The 17,043-nt window shown below is 43.4% G+C and overlaps 1 protein-coding gene across 1 annotated transcript in view; it reads right to left on the reverse strand.

The window, feature by feature from the left end:
* Window positions 1–2,020: 2,020 nt before the first annotated feature.
* Window positions 2,021–17,043, reverse strand: part of cacna2d3a (calcium channel, voltage-dependent, alpha 2/delta subunit 3a) — a 117,690-nt gene continuing 102,667 nt past the window's right edge. The window contains exons 26-35 of the mRNA XM_053424071.1: window positions 16,683–16,744; window positions 16,167–16,211; window positions 16,015–16,077; window positions 14,100–14,170; window positions 11,239–11,314; window positions 11,053–11,105; window positions 9,866–9,921; window positions 7,521–7,635; window positions 3,367–3,514; window positions 2,021–2,113 (exon numbers count right to left, since the gene is read on the reverse strand). Coding sequence (XP_053280046.1) covers window positions 2,021–2,113; window positions 3,367–3,514; window positions 7,521–7,635; window positions 9,866–9,921; window positions 11,053–11,105; window positions 11,239–11,314; window positions 14,100–14,170; window positions 16,015–16,077; window positions 16,167–16,211; window positions 16,683–16,744 — 782 coding nt within the window. The remainder of the gene's footprint in view (window positions 2,114–3,366; window positions 3,515–7,520; window positions 7,636–9,865; window positions 9,922–11,052; window positions 11,106–11,238; window positions 11,315–14,099; window positions 14,171–16,014; window positions 16,078–16,166; window positions 16,212–16,682; window positions 16,745–17,043) is intronic.

Genomic DNA, 17,043 nt, shown 5'->3' on the forward strand with positions numbered 1-17,043 from the left:
GTGAGATTTTTTAGCATCTGCATGGATTAAGTCCCCCCTCCCACCACCCACCTGTGTGTGGAGAAAACTGTTTATAGAAAACAGAGATGAATATTTATCACTCACAGGAGCTCAAGGTGGCAACAGGGTTTCCGTTGTGGCATCTGCCCAGAGAAAGGACGGCTTTCTGCCTTTTGTACACACACTGGACGCACTTTCCCATAAGTCATCGTGCAAAACAGGAAGGAAACTGACCAGACTAGATCCGTGTTGACTCAAAACACCTCTGATCCCATTATGCTGTGATAAATGGCCCATCAGCGAGTCAGGAAGTCTTTGGACCACAGAAAGAGTAAAGAGAGCGGGATGAGCTGAGAATGATTAGAGGCTCAGGCGGTTCTGCTTGAGGCACGAGATCAGCCAAACAGTTTGAGAACAGGCCGCTGGGATGGTGAGAATTACCTCGTCAGGGGAGGAGGAAGTGGTGGACCTGGCGGGAGGAGAGGTGGGGAAAGAGATTCAGACGAGGCATTTTGGCTTGTGGACCGCAGGGACCGTGGTGTTTACGTGGAGACCACAGCAGAGTGGCCTCCTTCTGGGACTGATAGAGAACGTTTGTTGTTATTGTTTTAACTTATTGTGCTCCACACACAAACACACACACACACACACAATCATACAAGAGTTTTTTCCGTGCATGGCACAGTAAGTAATTCTGCTCTTGCATGTATGTGCACATGGGTACGTTTGTCAGAAAATTTGATTGTTTGCTTCTATTTCTTAAACAAATACAGATGTATGTTGCGGTTAGCCTTCGATTTCCAGTGTCATGGTCTTCATTGTGTGTCTCTGTGTGGGGGATGAGCCTCTGGGATCGAGGCAGAGACATGAATGACAGAAGAACAAAATGACAAAATGCATGCATGCGCGCGCACACACACACACACACACACACACAAACACACACACACACACACACACACAGACGCACAACGAAAGCCAGCCACATCCCATGTGGAGGCCGAAAAGCAGCCAAACATTCCCCTAACCGTTTAAGCAGATATACGGTATTAATCAGTCAACTCTGCCAACAGAAATAGAACAATCTATAGGGATGAGAGCTGAGCCTTCATAATAACTCTATTGTTCTAGACAAGGTCTGTTTTGCAGAGGAGCCTCTCAAGAACAGGGCTTGTGACGACAGCATCGATTTTATACATCATTTTATTTCAAAAGTACACAAACAGGACCAATATCGTTCAATAAGGCAAAGCTCAAATATTAATAACCACTCACATCAGAGGACTCAAAATCTCATAGTCACAGTTTATGGGTACCACTTGCAAATCATAAACAAAACTCTTTTTTCTTCATATTTATACCAGAACTTTTTTTTTTTTTTCTCAACATGAAAAAAGATCATTACAACCCCATTACAACCCCACCAACATATAGTCATCTTCAGTATTAGTATTTTTTCCCTTCTGAATCGTTATTGTCCATGAAAAGTCAGAGTGGGCAGAGGAAAGGTGCGCCTGTCTTTCTCCGCATCGGTGTTACGTGGCTCTAATGCCCAGGTCCAAGCCCAGCTACAGAACCAAGCCCTTAGCTGCTACCTGAAAGGACTGAGCGTATAGGGGTGAGTGTCTGTGGGTGTTACTGGGACACGTGTGCAGTTTTAAGCTACTAAGTGCATTGTAAGCATTATTACTACGTTTCTCCCCGGAAACCTCCCCGTGCAGCTAAAGCATAGTAATGATCACTAATCACTAGGCATCCATTATCAATCCTTTCAAATAAGCACCTTGTGGGGACGCACCTTGTGGGGACGTACCTTGTGGGGACGCACCTTGTGGGGACGCACCTTTTGGGGACGCGCCTCTGGGCTCGGGGCTTTGTAGGTGGTGAGTTGAAATTGGGCACAATTTTTATCAGGGGCAGCAGGAGTGCTCTTTTTCTGTGGCATCGATGCGATTCTTTTGTTTGCAGAGCCAAGCCGATCCGAGTCGAGTGCTGGATGGAGAGGCGTGGCTAGCTCTGGTCACCTGGGGAACAGGGCCAATAGGACGCAGAGCAGCGTCGCCGCAAGAGACGGAGCGAGAGAACCGACGCCTCCGCACTCCATTGAGTTTTCCTGGAGACAGAAGGAGGCATTTTTACGGACTGATATGGAATAACTTTGTAAAAAAATAAAAAAGCAGATTGAGCGAAGGATATATTGCAAAAATAGTACTGTGTGTGTGTGTTTGTGTTGCAAATACCTCGGGGTGAAAGGGGTGACAGGTATCTGGGCGCCTCCTGTCCTTTTGCGTCTTCAATCTCTCGCACTTCAGAGATTCATTATGTGCAGCTGGAGTCAAGGTCAATAAGTCATTAACAGACAGTGTGTACCCTCTGCAGGGTGTTTTCCCCCCCGACTGCACTTCTTGTGCATAACGGAGAGGAACGCATTATACCATAGAAAGAGGAAGGGCGATTTTTCACAGAGCATGACGTGCAAGTAGAACTGGCTCCGAGCAACGTTTGATGATTTTCTTTTGCATGACAACAGACGATCTCAACAACAAAACAGTCAGTGGTTGACATGTACAATATGTATAGCATGAATCTACAGTGAAATAAACTCGGGGTAGGGTGCTGTATTGGATTCAGATTCATCCATCCGTCCATCCATCGGCAGTAAACTAAGTAAGGTATTCCAGAAGTCCCTCTCGCCAACAACCTCTTCCAGCTCCTCCTGGGGGATCCCGAGGCCTTCGCAGGCCATATGGGAAACATAATCGCTCCTGTTTCAGATGTTGTCCCACACACTGTCCCAATCGCTTTCATTCGCAGAAGAGGCACGGGGGCAAATAAACTCCCCGAAGCTTCCCCACAAAATAAATGCGCTTCATTATTCCCATCAAATTACATCCACGGACATATGTTGGCTATAACGTCTCTGCGCTGGAAAAAACGAAATGGCTCCAATAATAATAAAAACACAAGGTAATAAAGATGATGAGGTAATGGCGATGTATTTCTCGGTGGGGTGAAAACAGTCAATCTGGGAAATTTGCAACAGGTTGGCTGTATGAGCCATTTAAGATCACTTTCAAGAGCCATCCATCCATTCAATTATTTATTTTTTAGTATGTTCATTCATTCTTAATAAACCTCTACCCAGCAGGCCTTGGGCGGAGTGGTGACTCTGAATGTTCACAGCAAAGTGACACATCCCCTCCCTCATATTATAGTGTCACATTATTTAATGCGTTTGATGACAGTATGACTCATTCTCAAGTCCCAGTTGTTTTTTTGATCCAAATCATGCAACGGTCATTTTATTTCATTCAGGAGAAATGAATCTTGTCCTGCAATAACCCCCCCCCCCCAACCACCCCCCACCCCCAGTTCTCCCGTCTTTGGCCAGTGAAGGATATACATGATTTCGATGGGGTCCATGGTGATTGGCTCGAACATGCTGCAGTCGCACTTACTGTCCACCACCACCATGAAGAGATTACTGCTGGGGATCTGCTGGATCACGAAGGACCTGCCAATCACAGCACAGACAGCCAGAAACAGGGAGAGGAGTAAGGGTGGAGCAGAGGGAAGGGGAGAGGGAGAGGGAGCAAGGGAGGTCAGAGTTGGATTGGCAAGTAGACAAGGCGCATTGGTTATGATGTACTTTTCCATGTGTGTCGGAGGATTTGTGTTACGAGTGTTCACATTCTCCCCCGGTAGAGAGCGGACTGGACGGATGTCAAGAAGACGACTCGTCTCAGCGCCGGCTGTCAATCAACAGACAGAGACGCAGACGCACTCACAACAAGAGACGCACAGATAAAGTATTCCCGCATACTTCTCTAACTCACTCCATCCGCTCTTCTTCCTCATCCTCTTCCCGTCTTTTGTCTTTGCTATATTCCATCCAAGGCGAGCACCAATGAAGTGTTGCTGAATATAAAACACTCCAAAGGCAGACAAATGGGAACCACACTTCTGTGCTCAGAGCTTCCCAGGGCTGCGTTTTACTGGACTGAAGGATCGGGCCTCGCCTCAGCCTCCTGGCGGATGATTTACGAGCACGGATAAGCTTTATGAAGAGGAGAGGTCATAAAGATGATCTCTTCTTTCTGTCACCCTTTCTTTCTTTATCTCTCGCTTCTCTCCCTCCCTCTCTTCTGCCACAGCTGGGTGATTTATCAAGTTCTCCACGAGGCGTTTATCAGACACGTATGGGAACACGCACGTGTGACGGAGCGAACACACACGGGTGTAAAAATAGATGTGCATGCGCTGTCTCGACTCGTGTCAAGGAGGACAAGGAACCAAGACAAAGAGAGAGAGACCTGACGGATCAAGACAAACCTAATATCTACGGGAATATCTCCATCCTCTCTATGACCAATTTCCTCTGACCACAAAACGGCCTCCAATCCCTGAGAAGCACCAATCCACCGCACCGTAATGCAGTTCTCCCACCGTGACCGACCAAACCCAACCAAACCAGCCCAGCAAATGGGCCGAGCCAGTTCCAATCAGGGTGAATTAGGATCTGCTGATGTTTAATAATCCTTGCTCACCCCTGCACAGCGCCAGGCCCGCCCAACTCAGCCCGCTGATAGAAAGCAGAGCAAGTGATCTCGGAGTAAAGACTTAAACAAATCCTGACAGCCCAGCTGCTGGCCCTGAACATACTCGGTGCTGGGAAAGGGAGCGCTACACCCTATATGAATGCACACACACATACATGGACGTGTACAATACACTGTGCATATAGATTCAGAGAGGCAGACATCCGTGCATGCTCTCTTGCACAAACACTGACGCCACAGACAGATGAATGTGTTCTAGACATGGTCTCCTGACACCGTTTCTTCCAGGGATTTTGGTCAAGAGAGAAACAGAACAGAGACATGAAGACAGAGACAGAGTGGCAGAGAGGAGGAGAACCGCCTGAGCGACAGAAAGACTGACGGCAAGAAAGATAAATCAGTGAAAAGGAAAAAAATCAAGAGTTAGATTGATGTCAAAGCTGATGGACTGTAATAAAGGACATAGAGAAACAATGGCATGATGACAGATCGTGTCACACATCACACAATCTGTCGCTGATCTGATAAAAACAAGTACAGATTATCATCAGATTTCTGGTCTGGGAGAAAGAGGTTTAAACTTTCCAGTGTTATCTTCACTGATCCTCATTTTAGTGTTTAGAGCTACAACGAGATTAGTTTAATCACAGTACATTTACTAAACAGTCCGTTTTTTTCTGTGCTCAGTTTTGGCTTAATGAAATATTTTCTGTGTGTTCCGCGGATGATGTTTCAAATTTTTTCCAGCGATTTAATCACTGGATAACTGAACCATAACTGCATGCACTCTATGGTTTTTAGAAATATCTGTCATCACCATTGGGAAATGTGACCAGTAATTACTGTGAGTAATTTAACAATTATTAATTCAGTGAGCTGAAATGGCTCCAATAAAATCTCAATAAACACACTGGCGGGTTTTCAGAGTAATGCCGTCATTTTATTTCCATTTCTCGCTATTTCTTCTTGGGAAAAGGGCCCCATGATATAGAATTTAATTTATGTATTCAAGGGGTTCTATAGATATATTTTTCCTTCATATTTCTATCTTCCAGTAGGTGTTGGTGCAAATGCAGCTAGGAATATGTGGCTGAGAAAGATGAGTCATGAGAAACATCATGTTAGATGAAGCCAAAAAATGTCAAAAGGGGACAATTTGAAAGGATTAGCTAAATAAATCACAAATACAGGGACATAATTGACCCTAAAAATAAAAATTTAATTAAAAATTTTAAACTTGGAGACGATTAAAACATCAAGATCTTATAATTGCTGGTTGCAAAGTTTGCTCCATCATTTCCGTTAGTGTCAGATAGCGTCTGATCTGAAAAGCTCTTCTCTTCTGCAACTGTAGCGTTGGCATCTATTTAGAACGCTGTGTTGAAGAAAGAAAACATGCTTCATAGTATGTTCAGACAAAATAAACACAATTATCTCAGCAATGCCACAATTATTATTGCTGCCATGGAAAAAGGAGACAGATTTTAATTTCTCACAGATGAAACCACGTGGACATGTGCGACTGTGGACTTAGAGCCCGTTGCAAATCGAAACAGTCGACGGTCGGACAGTCGGGTGAAACGAGAAGGAGCCTGTGGAGGGGCAGGATATATGGCCGGGAGTATTGTCGCTAATAGTCTCCTGGAAGACCTTCTCTGGTTGGAGACATGACAAACTCTTTGTCCTGACTCTCACGTTACAGTCTGGAGAGGCTGGCTCCATACAGACGCTTAAAGTATTATATCATTCCCATGATTTGGATGTTTTTTTTTGCTCTATCGCTGTTTCAGCCATCAGGAAGTCATGGACAAATACAAATACCCACATCACACAGACACACACACACACACACACACACACACAGTCAAACCGTGCAGTAAAGAGAGGTTTAACAGGCGAGCTCTTAGGGTATATTTCCTAGAGCATAAAGTACACACACGTGTCCCAATGAAAATATGAGAGAAAGGCCTCAGTCAGCCTGTAACGTGAAACAGATGTTTATCACCAATATCCTCTATTACTAATATGAGCTATAAAGTTCCAAATAACCAAAATAAAAAACTTCATTTTACTTTGTCATATTCATTGTGCTTTAAAAAAGATTTATTTGAGGGCGACACGTTGCCCAGAGCTCACGGCTCTGCCCACTAATCCCTGTTCTGGTTTCATCATTGGAGATGCAGCCTTTATTTTTTGTAACTTTTTTTAAACATGCTTATGTCATGTGTCTATGTGTGTGTCTGTGTTTGTCTGTGTGTGTGCATATGTGTGTTCGGGGGTCCGACTGCACCCCCAAACCTCATTTTGCTCCTGGCACCCAGGGCAGTGGTTACCCTGCTGACCTTGGGGGGCTGTACCGGCTGCAGACACACAATGAAAACACACGCAGGCGCACGCACACACACACACACTCACATGCTCGCAAACGCACACACACACACTCACACACATAGACTTCCCTGGCAGTTCCACAGCTGGGAGCAATGATGGGCCCAATGGAGGGATCCAGAGAACACCCCGCAATTGCCTGACAGAAAAGCCGAAATTGTTAATGGGGACCACACTCATTTTCCCATTTTTAAAGGAAGCATTTTTTTTTTCACCTCTGTCCCTCATCTCTAAATGCCTTGTATTTCAAACTGCCAGAGGAGAGAGTGAGTGGCCGTGAGCGGCAGTGTGTTTATTTGTGATGGATGGCCGGGATAGAAGTGTTTTCAATGGACAACAAATGATTTAAACGTGTTTCTCATTATCAGGGATTATGGAGGTAAAAAAATATTTCACCAACACAAGAGTTAACGGGATAATTCATTTTCCTTGTTTGCTTGTGCTACGGAGCGCGGCGGAGGCCAGCTCACATCCAACAAGTCTCATGTTGCAATAGTCAGACATTTTGGTCATTGTTGATGTGACCTATTGTTGTTTATTTATGTTCACTGGGTCTGTTTGTGTGCGTCATACTTGATGCAGCCGTCACAGTCGATGTTGCCTGTGTTCTCTTTGATGGTTCTCTCAGAGACGAAGGCCGGGTACTCGGTGTCACATGGTACCTGCGTGGTCCGACCAATCCGCTGAGCTGAGGGCCGGGAGGATGGAAGGAAGGAGGGAGAGAGAGAACGAGAGAAAGAACGAGAGAAAGAACGAGAAAGATGAGATGAGAGAAAGAGGGAAAAAGAACATGAGTCAGAGTCGGTGAGTAAGTCATGGAACAACCATCTCAAAGTCAAATATATATTTAAAATAGTTATGCAAATATATTGCAAGCTAACAGTCAAACAGACCACATCCTTACAAACATACACGTTTGAAAGAAAGCAGCATTTCTGGAGCGGAGCTGTCTCCTGTCCTGGCCCAGACGGTTCCAGTGTGAATCTAGGCCAACCATTAATGCAACATTGCTTGAACTCTCCTGCCACCTAGAGGTCTGAAACAACACTGCAGGGAGAAATGGACTAAGGAGGCACAAACCTTAAATTTTTTAGGTTTGGGATGTACATTTTTTTAAAGCAAATTTATTAAAACAGGGGCTCATAGGACTTATTTGCATAACTCAGATTACCATTTGATCCATATGGTTTTATTTTGTGAACTCAGTTGTATCACAGAGATCAACACGTATTTTGCTTCTTACAACACAGATTTCTAAAGATGGCGGATCAGGAGTGTAATTTGAATGGAGTGGTTTAATTACAGGGTGTCAGTAGCGCGGCAGCATGAAAAAATGTGTGCGTGTGTGTGTGCGCGCAGTTGTGTATTAAGTATACATGTGAGGAACGCAGCCTACATGTATAAACCTCTGGGATTAGTTGGGCTCGAGGGGCTGTGTAGATTGGGTTACGGGCTGCTAAGTTGGGGTGTTTCAGCTTCGTGTCACCGGCCTGTGTCTCTATTGTAAAGAGATATAGAAAGTGCTGCTAAGACCTGGGGCTAGCCAGCTGTGAAATTGTCTTGACTGCTTGGCGAGCGGCGGTGCCCAGCTTCACTTCACTCAGGATAAGAGTGTGCAGGGAAAACATTTTATACACAGTTGTGTTGTGGTTCTAGCGTCCCCCCACCTCCCCCTCCCTCCCTCTCTCTCTCTCTCTCTCTCACACACACACATTCAAATATGAATATTTTCATATTAGTTTTGGCCGGAGTTAAGACTACAATGTGATGACGCTTAGTGAAACAGCATTCAACACTCCATAAAACATAAGGCATCAAAATAGAGCTTGGCAGCAATCGGATGAGAATGTGTGTGTCCGTGTGTTTTCATGGGAGAGAAAAAATGAGACGGGGGAAAGAAAAGAAAGACATAAAACAGAGAAGGAGAGAAAGAGAGAGTGACCGAGTGAGAAGAGGAGTGAGGGAGAAGCCTTTTTTTTTTCTCCTGTTACAAAGCGGATATTGCTTTCCACCGCTACCAATATGACACACATCCTCACAGATCATAAAACCATTAAGTATAGCCCCTCTGGACACACAAACAAATAGAAATCTGTGTGAAGACAGACATGCACCCACACACACGGAAACATACAAACACACACACACGCTCTTGCTCTCACACTGAGGTCACTCGAGGTGATCTCGTGTTCAGCCATTTATACTTTTTGGTTTGGATTCGGCCTCTTTATTCTGTTTTTCCAGTGGTCACACTGACTCAGACCGAGAGGAAGTGGAGGGGAGATGGTGAACATGGAGACAGAAGGTCAGTGCTGGGGACGCTGGTTGTTTTTTGTTTTTTTCTGTGCACAGGAGAAAGTTTTCCATGTGAACTCAAACCAAACCATGAACAAAAAAATGAAATAAAAAAAAAGGCCTTGAAAGGGTTTATGTTTGATATTTCAAGTTTACAATAACTATGTAAGTAGAAGCGTTAAGAGAACTATGAGATTCATAGGAATACTCTGTCTGTGCTGTGTCCAAAAACAATATCTGCAAGATAACTTTGTCTTTGAAAAGGGAAAAAATATGTTTTGGAGATTTCAAAAGATATTTAACTTTTTCATTCGCCTTTTCTATTACCATTTCATTTATGTTTCTGACAAAAAAAGTATTGAGTATAAAAAACACAAAACTAAAAATGTATTTTTTCCTTTATACTTATTGGATCTATCAGGCTTTAATAGCAGAGTAACATTTTTCCAATTTATGTATCATATATTCTAGAGTTTATTATCAACTACCATATGCTTTCAAAATAAAATATATTATGAGTTGTGTACATTCACATGTGTGTGTGTGTGTATGTGTGTGTGTGTGTGTGTGTGTGCGTGTGTGTGTGATACAGACAGAGACAGTATATGATTGTGTGTTTTTACCTTTAACTGTGATGTCAGAATACCACCAGCTGTACAAGTTGAACTCGAGCAGGAATCTAAATATGGAGACACATCGACCATAACAATCCACTCCAACACATGTTTATATAATACACTCTGTAGCACTCTATCCTGCAGCCATTTTTTTTACCAGTATGTCTAAAGTTTCTGCAGAGGAGGAAAATGTATTCTCTTACAAACGTTAAATAATAAGAACAACCATTGCACATACATGAATCTTTGCTAATTGCGAGTTATCATAGTCTGATATTAATAATGTTTATAAGCTTATTGGATGACTCGAAAACTTTGAATCAAATCAATCATATTTTTTCAATGTGTGTAAATTATCCAGTGATAATCTTGTTTATTGGTTTGCCTGCCACATCATGCAGGTTAGTGCTCGATCCAACTCTTATAAATCAGTGTTGTGTAACTTGTCAGCTCAAGACAGTTTATATAATGAATGTGTTTATGTATAAATATGATTGTACTTTCTCGGTTTATAAAGTAATTGAATAAATACTCAATATGTGAAGTTGGACTTGACAACAGCTTTAATGGCAACATATGTGTATGTAAAATAATTGTACGGATGGCAGTAGAGGGGATTTCCTAATTACAGATGTCTTAATTTATTATGTATATAGACACAAATTATAGAATGATAATAATTTAAAAATAATAATTAAACTTTTGTCAATCATATTTACATCAACATTTTATATTTAATTGGATAAAGCACAATTGAAGAATAAGTGGGAAATGAGGGACATGAAAAACATTTGATAAGACATTATACAAACATTTTCTAGGACAAAAAAAACGTCTGTGACAGACTGTAAAATCGCAACTGACAACTCAATCCTCCCATGATGCACTGTTGCGACAACAGACCACCCAGAACACTGCACAACGTGGCATCACAGGAAAAGCCCTGGCTACAGGAAACATCAGGTAGCCATTACTGCTCCTGATCACCGATGATCACGTTGACGTGCATGTGAAGGCACTTGTAAACAAACATACAAAAAACACACACATATATATATATATATACTCACAAACACACGCTCAACCTCAGACAGGAGAGGCCACCATGTGACTCTCGGGAAAACACATGTACGCAGCATGTGCATGCCATTAGCAACAGACACAAGACACTCTCTCACACACAGAAGTCTTACATGACAAGCTCGGTCAGGATCCACTTCACGGCTGTGAAGAAAGCAAAGTAAGGCTGCGAGGGGGGGGGGAGAAAAAAGAGAGAGTGAAAAAATATTGATCCTTGACGCTGAATACACAGAGGATGTTGTCCCCACTTTGCGTTACAGAGTGCAAACATGAAGTGTTGAAGAACATGTGGTACTCACATCCAGCAGTGTGTGTCCACTGCCGCTGCTCTCTGAAAAAACCCAACAAAGAGCCTGGTAGTCGTACAGAGTGACCCTGGGTAGATAAATATAGACAAGAGAGGACAAAGAGCGAGACAGACACAGAGTTAAAGTGAAGAAGATGGAAGTGGAGTATTTTTAGAGTTTGACGTTTCATAATAAGGCCTTTGTCGGGTCAATAAAGAGCGGATAAGTTAAGTCTTGGTTCATACATTCCCTCTGCTATTAAAATGCCTGCGGGGCCGCTTGGACTGCTGTGTGGGAGCAGGAAGGGAAGATCCCACCTCTGCTATAACTGCTGCTTTACCTACGGATAATATATTGGATGGATGTGGCAAGAATGGGAAAAGGAAAGCAACGGAAATCCGAGGGCTTCCCGCGAGGTCCCTCAAAGTGATGTAGGGAGGTGGGTGTGTGGGTGGGTAGATGATTTGGGGATATTGGGGGGGGGATATCAGGGGATTTAAGGGGCTTAGTAGACCCTGAGGGGGTGAGGTCTGGGTCTGCCTGCTGGGGTGAGGTTATTGAGGGGGTTCGTAACACACAAATACACAAGTACACACACACACACACACACACACACACACACACACACACACACACACAGGACATTCATTCTCATCGCCTGCAGACAGCTCCCCTATATACTTGACAATACTTTGAGTGCGAACGTGTGTGCGAGCACGTGTGCGCTGTCTGAGTGGGCCCAGTCTATCCGCAGCCGTGGGCGGTGTTCAAACCTCAGTCGCGGCGCCGGTGACACGTAGCTCCAACGCACCGCCAGGAACCAATTAGTGCTAAGCCCGGCCACATAATGGTGTTAGCAGCAGACCCAGACCGATGTCATATTTGTGTATATGAGTGCGTCTTTCTGACTGGGCGCACAACACAGATCCCTCTCCCTGCGGCGTGTTTTTAAAGATTGATAAGTTAACTGAACAATACAGAAGTTTGCCAACATTTGTTTTTCGTCCTCCGTCTTGATGCTGGCAGTTGAATTCAAGCCGCCGGCTCGCGCCAACTGTAAGTGGCTCACTTTACAATGTCTTCTATGTTTCTTTTTAATCACGAGAAAAAACGTGCCGAGCTAATTCTCCACAGACGGCACCGAGTTACCACAGATCGTATCGGATTCATTAGTGCTAAGATCTATAAGCCCTATTACTCATCATGCTAATACTCCACTGACACGAGTTATATTAAACATTCATCATACGTCGCACTCAATTTGAAGTAATCCCTCATCATCTGACATTAAAGATCCAGTGGAGAAAGCTCTCTTAGGCCTCTTTGTCTTCATGAGTGGGACCGTAAACCATCTGCTGTCAGCTTTTCAGTTTCATCCCCGCGATAAACAGGCGTGGTCGTCCACATGCGCGATGATTTGTCACTGGTGATTTTTATACACTGAGACAGCACGGCAACTAGAAATACTGCCTCGTGGTTGTGCGCCTCCTGCCAGCCAGTCAAGTGGCAGCTTACATCCGTGTCTGTCCAGACTCCAGTGAGGACTTTAAGGGAATTTAATAAAAGCTATGAAGGCTATGTTGTCATAATTAGCCTTGACCGGAAACATCGACCTTGACCTTTGACAACTAGAAGTTCCTCTTTGTGCCCAAGGTAATGATATTCTCTGCAGGCAGTCCTGAGATACTGTTTCAATAAGAATGGAAAGGCCAATCAATACAACCCAAAAACATGTTAGATGGAATTTTATAGTATATTTTGTCACAATTAGAATGTGAAGCATAGAGTTTAGCCAGAAACATGTTTTTGGGGGTGATAATGAAAAATCTATGCAGCTCATCTTTGTGTTTTCTGGCATGAATTCCAGAAAATGTCCAGAGAAATGGGTCCAGAATTTCTACAGAGTTTACTTTCACATAAGAAGACTGCAGCAGGAGATTGAGCGGGTCAGAGGATTTAAAAACATTTACAAGAGGGGTGGCCTCTAGAGAATACAGGAGGCAGGACATGACTTATCAATTCAGCTGAGGAAATCACTTATTTCTGTTTACAGCACATCGACACTGACCACAGCCCTTATCACCAAAACCTCTTGAGTCTTGTTGTCTGGATACTGCCTTCACAGTGAACTGGACCTTTGACCACCAAACTCATCCTTAAACTTAAGCTTTACTGAGATATTGCTTTTATGACAATCTAACAATCACAAGGACCATCCTGGAGAGTAATGCCTCAGGTGCTGAACAACACAGAGCTGACTGCTGGTGTAAGGTCCTGCAGGAGTGTTGGAATAAATGTGGTTATAAGCTTCTGTGCAATCTGAGTTTACACTTAACTGTGCAACTGGGCTATGGCTCAGCTAATGTAAGAACGCAGCAGTGTGACTCCTCATTCAAAGAACAGAATGTGACTGCAAGTGTCGGCCTCTCTGTGTTCCTGCTCTGTGATTCTGAAAAAGGTAACCTCCTCCTGGCTTAAATTACCAAATTAATTGCACAATCTCACAACCCACTGCGCCTGGCATTTTCCAGGAGACACTGATCTAAGACAAGCTGTACATGCGTGAATGCGTCTACATGTGTGTGTCCGCGCGTGTGTGTGTGTGTGACTTCAGGTTTCTCCTAATTCCATCATTTCAGGAAAAGATTTGCTGTAATCCCCTAACGGAGAACTCTGCTGAGCTGGGGGTCAGAGTTCAGCGCTGAATAGTTCAACACGATTGGCCACGTTAAGAGCTGTCAGCACCAGGGGAGACGTGCTCTCATTCTGCAGCCGGCCTGACATTATGCACATACATTTACACACGGAAACACACATGTGTTGGCACATATATGGACACATTCATACACACACACACAGTTTGAAGTCCTTACCTCTTAAAAGAGCCCATCTGCAGAAGCTTACTCATTACAGCTCCCTCTGCTTCTCCAAAGAATTTCCCCGTCTGAGAAGAAAGACAAAGAGATTTTCTCTAATAAAACAATTCATGATAAAATGAAACTAACTTTAAAAATTCAAGTTTAAAAATCAACACATGCACAGTCAAGTTCATCCACAGGAGAAACTTCAATTCAGAGATTTTCTGGTAACCGAACTAAGAATAAATTCTTTCACACAAAGCCTGTCTTCAGGATCTCATTTGCCACATGTTCCAATTACACACAAATTACCTGTTGACACTATTCTGCAGAGGTCTATTGTCTCGTCTCATTTAACGGAGATAGTTCATTTGCTCACTTCCACAGAAGATTCTGAGATGTCTTCGCAAACTACATCGCTGGGGCTCTCTGATACAGTACCTGTTCTCCTCAGTAAAGGTACAACTAACAACGGAGAAGTTTGTTTTTTCCGTAACTCTGTTAAATATTTAATATGTGAAATGTAAGAAAAGAAAACTAAATATCCAATCTCCATTTCCTGAAGCCAAGGGTGAAACTCTCGAAGACTCAGTCGGATAAAAAGTCCAAAAACCAAAGATATTTAACTTACAATGATTAAATGATTAAAACTCATATTTGAGAAGCTGAGAGGACAAGATCTATTTAGTGGCTTGATTAATTAATTGAAATTTAAACAACTATTAGAATGGCACGCTTAAGTGCATATTTCCACTAAGGCCGAACTCTCCTCTTATGAAACCTGCTGCTGTTTCTGACTAACAAACAAACAAACAAAGGACAATGAAAAAATATCCTCCTTGGCTGAGGTGTGTTTCAGAACTATTGACTGTGTTACCTGACAATTCCTGAGTGTGGTAGTGTTTTATGAGGGCTCAGCTCCAGCCTGTGCCCACTACCCAAAGCCAGGTGATCCCGTGCACCAGAGAAAAAACACTAAACTATTTGTATTTCCATCCATAAACCAGTTCAGACATAGGGCTCAAAGGATGAACTACATGCTCCATCCCTGCTCATCCTTTTTCCCTTGACATCTGGGAGGCAAACGATCCGACCTCAGCTGCTCCTTGCTCGTGTAACTACCTCCCAGAAACAACACAAAATGGCCGGATATGACCCAGCCAGGTATAGATCCTACGGTTTATTCTCTCAGACCTACCCAAGACCCCTCACACATTTTAAAAACAACATTTTTACAGACTGCAGTCGTGTCCCCTTGTTAGTCGATGACATTTCCACTCTATAAGGAAACAACCTGACAAGAGAAAAGCCTAAATGCACCTTCTAATTAAAAACGAATAAAGGACGGGAGCCGGCAAGTGTGAGACACGAGAAAAGACCATGCAGGGGAAGGGAAGGGCAGCGCCGGCCAGCGGACTGGCTCCTGGATGAGCCAAAACCAGAGTGACAGCATGCCTGGTGACAGCTGAGCAGAGAGTGCACGCCGGGGCAGCACCATGTCTCCTTGAGAGCAGCCGAAACAACAACATTGTGCATCTCATGCAAAAAAAAATCATTAGAAACAGATCGAGGAGATAAACATGCACCATGGATTATAATGTAAGGTCAGCTCTGGACTTGCACAAGTTATTTATACCTTGAATAAAAATGCAAAAAGCATGACGCACATTCTGTCCCAACTTACCACTCATACATAATTCGGAGTGAATATGAATTGTAGACCTAAAACTCACAATTCACTAATAATCTGGCCTATATGCACGGATTCAGTTTTCAGATCTTCTTGATTTGAAATAACAGCTGAATTTCTGTGTTTTTTGAGCATGCAGAGGAAACACAAATAAGTTCCATCAACACCCACTTTTGAAACAGTATCAATAAACACATATTTTTATTGATTGTTGCCTGTGTGTGTGTGTGCACGTCTCACCAGAGTATAGTCCTCGGCCACCAGAACGAAGCCATTGTTGTCGATGAGGTAGCAGTTGATATTCTGTTAAATAGAAAGTGTTAAAGCAGTTGTGAGAAGCAAAAGAGACAGAATCCACGGAGGGTTGTCTGAGGAAAGGAAGGACGACTGACCTCATCATCACAGCTGATGGAGCATTTCCCATCCAACGCTGCACACTATAAGAAAAGAATATGTCTCTGCACATATCTGAATGTCACACCAAATACTTTGTTCTGTTTGTGTGCGAGTACAAATCCCTTCTGTCAGCGGAAAACTTTGAATGTAGTCCAATCATAAAAAAGAGAAGAATAAATAAAACAAACCGATGACCTTCCATCTTACAAGTTCTCCCAAGTTCACGAATCGTTAAATATTCTTAATGTGTGGGGACTTTAACAAAGGCTGCTCTATGGAAATGTGTCCTACATATTCATAACCAGGCAGCCAGGGATAAGAACAACATGGTTAGTGTTTTCTCTTTTGACTTTACTCACCTTTATGTTGAATTTGTATGTATTTTTTTGTGCTACTCTGGGCGGCCAGGGTCAATGGGCTCAGACGACATGAGTTGTTTTAGTTTTACAAGTGTGTTTGTATTATATGTGTGAATGTGCAAACATGCAGGGTGTGTGTTTATGCATATGTACCTGTCTGCTGGCTGTCCAGAACTTCCTCTGAAAGAACTCCAGTTTCATCTGGATACCCACAGCTGGAAGAGAGACGACACAGTCACAGAGGTGTTTCAACGGGGCGTGTGTGTGTGTAAGGGTATGTGTGTGTTTATGTGTGTGTATGTGTGTGAATGTGTGTGCGTGTGTGTGTGTGTGTGTGTGTGTGTGTGTGTGTGTGTGTGTGTGTGTGTGTGTGTGTGCGAGTTTCTCAGCCCGTTGAGGTGATCTTTATCCGAGGTCATTTCATTAACCCACCAAACTGAGGGAAAAGCAATTAGACCCTGCATCATACATGCATCAGCTTATTTAGCTGGGAGGCGTGTGTGTTTGTGTGTGC

This window comes from Pleuronectes platessa, chromosome 6 (genome assembly GCF_947347685.1).
Source record: "Pleuronectes platessa chromosome 6, fPlePla1.1, whole genome shotgun sequence".
Taxonomy (NCBI): domain Eukaryota; kingdom Metazoa; phylum Chordata; class Actinopteri; order Pleuronectiformes; family Pleuronectidae; genus Pleuronectes; species Pleuronectes platessa.